At 32.9% G+C, this 9,157-nt stretch overlaps 1 protein-coding gene across 1 annotated transcript; it reads right to left on the reverse strand.

Annotated features, from left to right (window-relative positions):
- Positions 1 to 5,974: 5,974 nt before the first annotated feature.
- On the reverse strand, positions 5,975 to 7,123 carry LOC140433796 (uncharacterized). The gene has a single exon (XM_072521772.1). The coding sequence runs from the start codon at positions 7,121 to 7,123 to the stop codon at positions 5,975 to 5,977; it is 1,149 nt and encodes a 382-aa protein (XP_072377873.1).
- Positions 7,124 to 9,157: the final 2,034 nt, after the last annotated feature.

Genomic DNA, 9,157 nt, shown 5'->3' on the forward strand with positions numbered 1-9,157 from the left:
ACCTACAAGAGATGATCCCATTTTACTGGTGCTGGACAATCACTCCAGTCATTGCTCTATTGCAATTTATAATTTTTGCAAAGAAAATGGTATCATTACGCTGTCAATACCTCCACATACCTCGCATCGTCTGCAACCACTAGACGTTAGCTTTTCTCATCATTGAAGCGAGCATATGCCGTTGAATGTGATTCGTTTTTAAAATCTCAACCCTATGAGAAAATTTAAATGTGCCATATAAGCACTTTATTCTCAAAGGCGTATACTAGAGTTGCAAGCATAGACAAAGCTGCAAACGATTTTGAGAAGACCGGAATTTTTCCATTCAACCGAAACACATGAAGAAGACTTTTACAGTTCAAACGATAATCAAACTCAGCAAAATAATAGCCAAGAAGGTCTTTCACAAACTATTCAAGAAGATTTACTGGAACCCCAACCAGGCCATTCCAAAGAAAACCAGATATGTGAAAATACCGAAAATGTTTCATTCAGCGATATCTTGCCTTTACCGAAAGAAAAACAAAAGATATCTGTTCCGAAGAAGGGTGGAAGAAAAAAACAAAGATCCGAAATATTAACCTCAACGCCTTTAAAATTAGAACTCGAACAAAAGGAGCTTAGAAGGAAACAAAAAATGGAAAAAGAAATTGAAAAACAAAAATTTTTACAAAAGAAAAATAAAACTGCAAAGACAAAAGTACTACAATCTTCAAGCGAAGAGGAAGATTCGACATCATATAAAGATGATGAATCTGATGACAATGACGATATTAATACCGACGATTGTAATGAAGGAGAATCTTGTTTAATTTGTGGTGAGTTCGGGAAAAGCGAACTTTGGTTCCGTTGCATTATATGTGGTGGATGGGTGCATAAATTATGCAGCGGCTCGGACACACCGGACAACTATAAATGTGATTTTTGTTAATAGGTAATACTGTTCGCCATTAACCTTCTCATGTTTATTATTACCCGACATTTCGGGTAACAGCGAACATTTCGTGAAAATTTTTAATTGAGTTTTTTTATTATTAAAATTTTTATTTTTGATTATCCAATAACAAAAATTAATAGCTGTATTACTGTTAGCCACTCTGTAGTGGTTTCCGAGTTTTCAACATTTTTATATTTCAAATAAATAATTATTTTCCTTAAGTGTTCGTAATTACCCGTCGTTCCCCTAATAATTTATTTGCGCTTGCATAAGAAGTTAATTCAACCTTTATTTTATTAGCTCCTATTACCGATATGTTAACTATATCATGTTTAATTTCTGGTATCGCATTAATTATTAGTCTAGCCGTAGCTATTTTATGTAAATTGCCTATTTTACCTGTTTTACTTTGAATATAAACAAAAAATGGCCCATTATCTTTTGAAGAATATTGATTTATTGTGTTAATGACCGTGTTTACGTTTAAATTTTTTCCGGAAACAATTTCAGAAACATGATCAGTACTTATCTGTGAAATAGGGTTGATATTTTGAAATCCTCTAAATTCCTCCACTGGAGAAGGTGGAAGATCCGGATGGGACACATCCATATCACCTTCCAACTCATCTTTTTCGGGGGGTTTTCTACCCCCGCTACTAACACTCATGATCTTTAAACCACTTAAATTTTACTTTTTTTTTAAATCGATATGTGTAATTTTTATATGAATACACTAGTTTTTTTTAATTACAAGGTGATAACACCGATTTCGTTAATTAGATTTTAAGTATCGCACGTCTATTCGCTTTGACGAACCGAATCCAACCCCATTTTTTATCTTTATTACTATATTAATCTTAAATAATTCAATAATGTTACCTAAAGTCAAAATTAAAATTTAACTGATTATAAATAAATTGTTGGAAGTGCATTCTCATGATCTTTCTAGTTCTTTACACATCACAAAAAAAACCTTAATGTTTTTTTACATAAGTTTTTATAATAACTTTTTTATATACATGTATGATTATCACATGTTCTTTTGCTGTGCTAATTTTGTTAATTTGTAAACTATACCTAGTTTCAATTAATTGTTTTATACAACTTTAACTCTAAATGTCCAGTTTCGTAAGCTTTTTCATATCTTTAACATCATTGACTGCTACATGCCTTTGTAAGGTAACACACATTTTTAATTTCTCTATGGATGTTTGGTTTCATATTGTTCTTTTTAGATGAACTGATGATGCTTTCTGAGCAGAAAGCGAAACGTCTTCAACGAATAGATGAAGTAGCCACCTTCTTTGTCTTTTATTTCTCCACTTTGACCGAAAAACCCACCACTCTCCTGTTATGTATTATAATACTCAGACTGGTTACAACTTAACGTTTATTCCAATACAATAACTAAACATGGACATTCTCTAAAATCGACCTAAACTAAGGACTACTAAGAACTGTCACAACTACTTGGCCCTGTCTCTAGTTCCGTTCACGGTTACTAGTGACAGGGTGCTTACACATATATAATATTTCTCCCCCTTTTAACTACAACTTACAATAGATTTACTTAGTCTAAAAACCTAGCCCGTTTTCTCTTTACTCGCTCTGATCTACGTACAATATTTAATTGCGGTGTTTCCGCAATGTTATCCTTATTCACGTCACTATCTTTTATTTCCTCATATTCCTTAGATAACGTTGGTGTATTAATTGCACTATTGTCCGTATCATACGACTCACTAACGTCAGGAGCACTAAACTCGCGAATTACACCAGGTTCCTTCATAGATAACTTGTCACTGTTTATCGAACTATCTATTTCAGGAATTGCACAAACATCAGAGGTAGAGTCATTCCCCCCTTATAAATTTTCCTCATATGATCTACATGTACAAAACGAACATGATCATTTACCATCAAAATATAAGTAACAGGACTGACTCTTACCTTAACAATGCCTTTGGACCATTTATCCTTTTCCCCTCTTACATTTTTAACAAAAATCTCTTCCCCAATCTCAAATTCTTTAAATTTCAAAGGATCACTACCATTTCTAGTCAACCGTATAGTTTGTTCATCTTCAATTTTCTTATTTAAATTTGGTTTTAAAAGTGAAAATTTAGTTTTAGGTTTTTGTCGCAACATGATTTCTGCTGGAGACATTTGTGTGGTGCTATGTGGAATATTTCTACAATAAAATAAAAAATTGTCTAGTTTTTCTTGATTGGACAGAACATTAGACTTATCATCGTAAATTTGTTTTACAAAATTATTTTTAAAAGTTTGGATGCAGCGTTCTACTGTACCATTCCAGGCTGGGTGTAAAGGTGGAGATTTTGATACTTTAATTCCATTATTCACACAAAATATTACAAATTCTTTCGAATTAAATGGCGGACCATTATCTGTATGAATTTCATCAGGCAATCCAAAAACCGCAAATGATTTTCTCAGACATGATATAACATTAGATGCATTAGTGGATTTAAGTATCCATGCATCAATCCATTTACTATGCGAATCTATTAAAATAAGAAAATTTTTATCATTTTTCTTAGCCAGATCTATATGAAGTCGCTGCCATTTTTTCCAGCACCAGGACCATGATGTCAAGGGAGCATTGGGTACATAATTAACATTTACTTGACAACATTCACATTCTTTTACAATTTTTTCAATATCCCTATTGATGTTATCCCAATAGACATATTGTCTAGCCAACATTTTCATCTTAACAATTCCGGGATGTTGGTCATGTAAAAGTCTTAAAACTTTTGCCTGCAATAGCCTAGGTATAACAACCCTGTTATTATACATGATACAATTTTGATCAACATCTAAACATTCTTTTACCCGACAATATCCCAAGAATTCCTCTGAAACAACCTTAGGCCAACCTTGCCTAATAAACTCCCCAATTTTGTTTAAGACTTTATCTTTATTAGTTTCCCTAGCTATGTCTTTATATGACAAAGGTAACTCTTGAACCATTGAAAAATATTTTACTGTTTCCCCAGATTCTTGACTTGCTAGGGGTAACCGGGATAGTGTATCAGCATTTGCTAGCTTTCTACCTTCTCTATAATGCAATTTATAATCATACATTGATAATTGTACTGCCCAGCGTTGTACCCTTGCTGCAGCTAAGGGAGGAAATGCTTTTGACGGCGATAAAATGGACTGCAATGGCTGATGATCATTGTACAAAGTAAAATGCGTTCCATATATATAATTATGAAACTTTTTTAATGCAAAAACAATGCTTAACGCTTCCTTCTCTAACTGACTATAATTAACCTCAGTTTTAGACAATGTGGCTGATACAAACATAACTGGTATTTCGGTCCCATCAGGTAACTGATGAACTAACACAGCACCCAGTCCATAATGGGATGCATCAGATGACACTATAATGGGTAATTTAGGATTAAAAGGCATAAGAACATTTGAACTAGTCAAAAATCGTTTACTATTTTCAAATGCTTTGTTTGCTTCTTTGGTCCATACCCAGTCTTTATTCTTCTCTAATAATTCATATAAAGGTTTCATTTTTTCAGCCAATTCTGGGATGAATTTTGAATAATAATGTAATAGGCCAAGATAAGATTGTAATTGTTGTTTATTAATTGGTTTTGGTGCATTTAATATTGCTTCAACTTTGTTATTACAGGGTTCAATTCCTTTTTCTGATATTAAATGGCCTAAAAATGTTACATTTTTAACAAAAAATTTACTTTTATCTAAATTGACTCTAACATTAAATTCTTTAAAACTATTCAATATTAAGTTAAATGTGTCGATAGCAATTAAAGTAAATTGTATACTCACGCTTAATCAAGACATTAAGAGCGATGCTGGGAATATTTATATTCCACTAAGCATCAACAATTTACCCATGTAAATTACTATCTTTCTTGTACTCATTGCGTCGAGTAAGGACGATAAATATGCGAAAATGGTTGCGTTTCGATTTAATTTACTAGTAATTTACATGGGTAAATTGTTGATGCTTAGTGGAATATAAATATTCCCAGCATCGCTCTTAATGGCTTGATTAAGCGTGAGTATACAATTTACTTTAATTGCTATCGACACATTTAACTTCATCTTTCATCACTAGATGTCTCTAGTAGCATACTCTGGTAATTATTTTGTCTATAATTGCCGAGTAGCCGGTGCGTTCTGGTTTAGTTTGAGTTTTCTTACAAGCTCTCTCTGATGACGGGAAGACCCAGAAACACGTGTCAGGGAGTGGTAAGAAGCTCAAATTAAATCGAAACGCAACCATTTTCGCATATTCAATATTACCTTCAACTTACCATATATTTCATGCTCTGATTTAGCGGATACTAGACAATCATCTAAATAACATTGTACCCCCTTTATACCTTTTAGTATTTGATCAATTACAGACTGAAATATGTGAGGTGAAGTTTTGACTCCAAATGCTAACCTCTTATATCTAAACAGACGAATAGGTGTGTTGACTGTTAAGTAACGTTTACTATCTTCACTTATTTTTAACTGAAAATATGCATTCTTTAAATCAATTACCGAAAATACACAACCTTCTGAAATAGAAGCAAATATTTCATCCACTGTGAGTAAAGGATAATAATTATTTTCTACAACAGGATTTATGGTATTTTTAAAATCTCCACATATACGTATTTCCCCATTTGTTTTTGGTACTATAACAATAGGACTAGCCCACTCAGATGTTTCCACTGATTCTAAAATATCACTTTTGACCAACTCATTTATTTCCATTTCCACCTTATCTTTCAATGCAAAGGGAATTCTATATGGTTTACTAAACTTTGGTACTGACCCTTCTATTATTTTAATATTTGCAACAAAATCTTGTATACAATGATTTTTATTAAATACTTCATTATAATCTTTTAATAACTCCTCCAATAGAATGTTAGTTTCAATATTTACTTTATGTACTTTAAATACTTTATCAGGTTTAAAATAGGATTTCCATTCTGGTAATAATACATTTAACTATGACCTACCTAGTAAACAAACTTAAGATTTAACTTCTACTACTTTTAAATTTAATTTTGTTGCAATACTACCAAATTGTACATTTACATTAGCATGTAAAACATTGTCCTGTACTTGACCAAACAAAGTTTTTAATTTAATATTCGATTTACCTAATTCTACATTGGGGAATAGTTTTTTAAAAGTTTCAAATGATATTATAGTGCTATCAGACCCTGTATCTACTTCAAAAGGCATTACCTTATTTTCTATAATTAATTCCAACATAATAGGCTCACATCTTGGACTGCCTACTAATTGGTTAACTGTTTCCACTACCTGGGTTGTCCACTTAACTTCAAATTCCTCTCTTTCCAGGGTGTCTTCTTCTTCTTCCATAAAATGAACTCTTCCTCTACACAAGGGTGATTTTGCTGTGTGACCCATCACATTACATGTGAAACACCTCCAAGACTTTGCTGGACATTTTGTTGGGTCATTATGAAATCTAAGACATCTCTGACATGGACTTTTTCCCATTTGGTGTGATTTTAATTGCTGTCTTTCTGACTGGTTATTTCGGAATTTATTATGAGGGACGCTTGAGGATGCCTCTGGATACTTGTTAATTTTACCTTTATAACTAGAGACTTTATTTATGACTTCTGAACTACTTATAGCCTTTGCCTGGCCTTCAGCTAACTCCATACTTAGTGCAATTTTGACAGCTTTCCCATATGTTAAATCTTCCTCTGATAAAAGTTTCCTTCTAATCGCCTCCGATTTCAAACCACAGACAAACTTGTCCCTAAGCGCCTCTGTCAGGAATGTACCAAACTCCGCATATTTTGACAATTTCTTTAGTTTTTCCATAAAAGAAGTTAGATCTTCTGAATTATCTTGCGAACAATTGTAAAGTTTATATCTCTCCGCAATAACTAATCTTTTCGGACTATAATGATCTTTTAATGTTTTCTCCAGTTCGGCATATTTTTTTGTACTAGGTATTTCAGGTGACAACAAAGCTTTTATCACCGCATATGCTTCTCCACCAATTAACGTCAAAAATAAGGGCACTTTTTTATTTTCCCCGATTTCGTTGCACACAAATAACTGTTCCATTCTCTCCAAATAACTAGTAATATCATCTTCCTTGGGCTTAAATGCCTCAATTGAACCAATTAGCGCCATTTTGTTTCACTTGTGGATTGTGCACGTGCACACAGACGGTTGTACAGACTTGTTTACTATTTTGACAAAAAAAAAACACTTTGGGATTATCCTCCTTTTTATCCCATGCTCGTCGCCAATATGTTATGTATTAATAATACTCAGACTGGTTACAACTTAACGTTTATTCCAATACAATAACCAAACATGGCCATTCCCTAAAATCGACCAAAACTAAGGACTACTGAATGACAACTGTCACAACTACTTGGCCCTGTCTCTAGTTCCGTTCACGGTTACTAGTGACAGGGTGCTTACACACATGAGCAATGAGTATTTTTAATAATATAATATATAGGGTTTTTATCGCCGTTCTCAAAGAATTAGTTTGTAAGTACTTTTTTAAATTATCTTTATTATATCTATTATGAAACACACATATATATCTAACCTAGCCAATGTAAATTTAAATAAACTATCTTTAAATTGAAATTCTTATGAAACTAATTAAATTCTATAGACAATGTAAAATTTAAACAAACTATCTTCAAAATTGAAATTGTTATGACACTAACTAAATTATATTAACAAAATTTTGTACCTTTCTGTCACTGAATGCCTAAATGAACTGTTTTCCACTATATAGATTCTAATCACCACTCAATGTCTTCGTGCTTCGGTTATCCTTGTTTTTGTGAAATTACTTTTTACAATTATCAGCTTCCACCAATTTAAAATATATTTCTTCTTAAGCATTTATAAACCACCAAGCAAACCAGCAAACAGCATTTATATTTATTCTTCTTTTCAATATACCAATATCCAATCACCAAATATATTATGTAATTTTAATATTCAATTAATACTTCTTCCATTATACAATCACCATTTATACATAACATAATTTTTAATCTTCAATAATATTTTCTTTATACTGTTTCTTAATCTTCATTTAACTCACTATATTGAACAATTGGAACTTCTGACTTACTGATTGACTGACTCTAACTAACTTTCATACTAAAACTGGCCATCTTGAATCCAAATCACTGGGTATTTATACCTTTTCAATGTTCCAGAACCATCTGGTAAGAAATCATATTCCATTTGTTCTATTAAATACATGTCTGAATTTTCTGGAACAATCCATTTCGCAAACAAGGCCATCTCCGGTGATCTAGAGAATTCCTTACTTTTCTATCGAGAATTTTGTCGACATTTAGGCTTTTCAGATCAGAATATACACTTAAATCAGTAACTTAACATTCTAATTTAATAAACTACACATTTTAAACAACATATTATTATAACCACACTTTATATTCGCAACCATTACTTAAACGTCACTTCATAGTATGTATATCTGGTTGCCTAGTCACATGGCTCACTTAAATATATCTACAACATCATAATTACTAAAACAAAACTTTTTTTACACTTATTACATGCTAATTTCTTAAAAAATGCCCTCACATAAATAATTTTTCTTAAATTCTCTAGTATATAACTTATTAAAATAACCAAATACTTTTTATATCTAATATTATCTAGTATATAAATTATAAAAGTAGATAGTCTATGTATGTCTGAGCGCAACCCCTAAATCGCATCCCCTAAAATCGCAACCCCCGGTCGTAAGTTCCAAACGGCTTAACGTAGGATGACGTACGAGGGCTCGTTGGAAAGGGGATGAAAAATGGGGTTGAACGCAGTATGTGCCGTGCGCATCGGAGCATGCCAAAAGGTCATTACGTCATATCTTTGTTTCTATTGGTCCGATCGGGGCGTACGAGGGCTCGTTGGAACGGGGAGGAGACGGGGACACAAAAAACAAAGATGGCGACGTTGCCAAATGGGCGCTAAAACGTATCTTCGTTGCTATTGGCCTGATTTTGACGCATGAGGTGTCAAATGAAAGCGTAGGTGACACACAGAAGCCATGTCAACGATCAGTATGAACATTATTCTTCTTCTTCTTGTCCATACAGTGCCTAATAGAACGTGTCATTCGAGACAGGACGTGACATTTGACGTAGAACGTGAAATGCCACGTGA

Source organism: Diabrotica undecimpunctata, chromosome 2, assembly GCF_040954645.1.
Source record: "Diabrotica undecimpunctata isolate CICGRU chromosome 2, icDiaUnde3, whole genome shotgun sequence".
Classification (NCBI taxonomy): domain Eukaryota; kingdom Metazoa; phylum Arthropoda; class Insecta; order Coleoptera; family Chrysomelidae; genus Diabrotica; species Diabrotica undecimpunctata.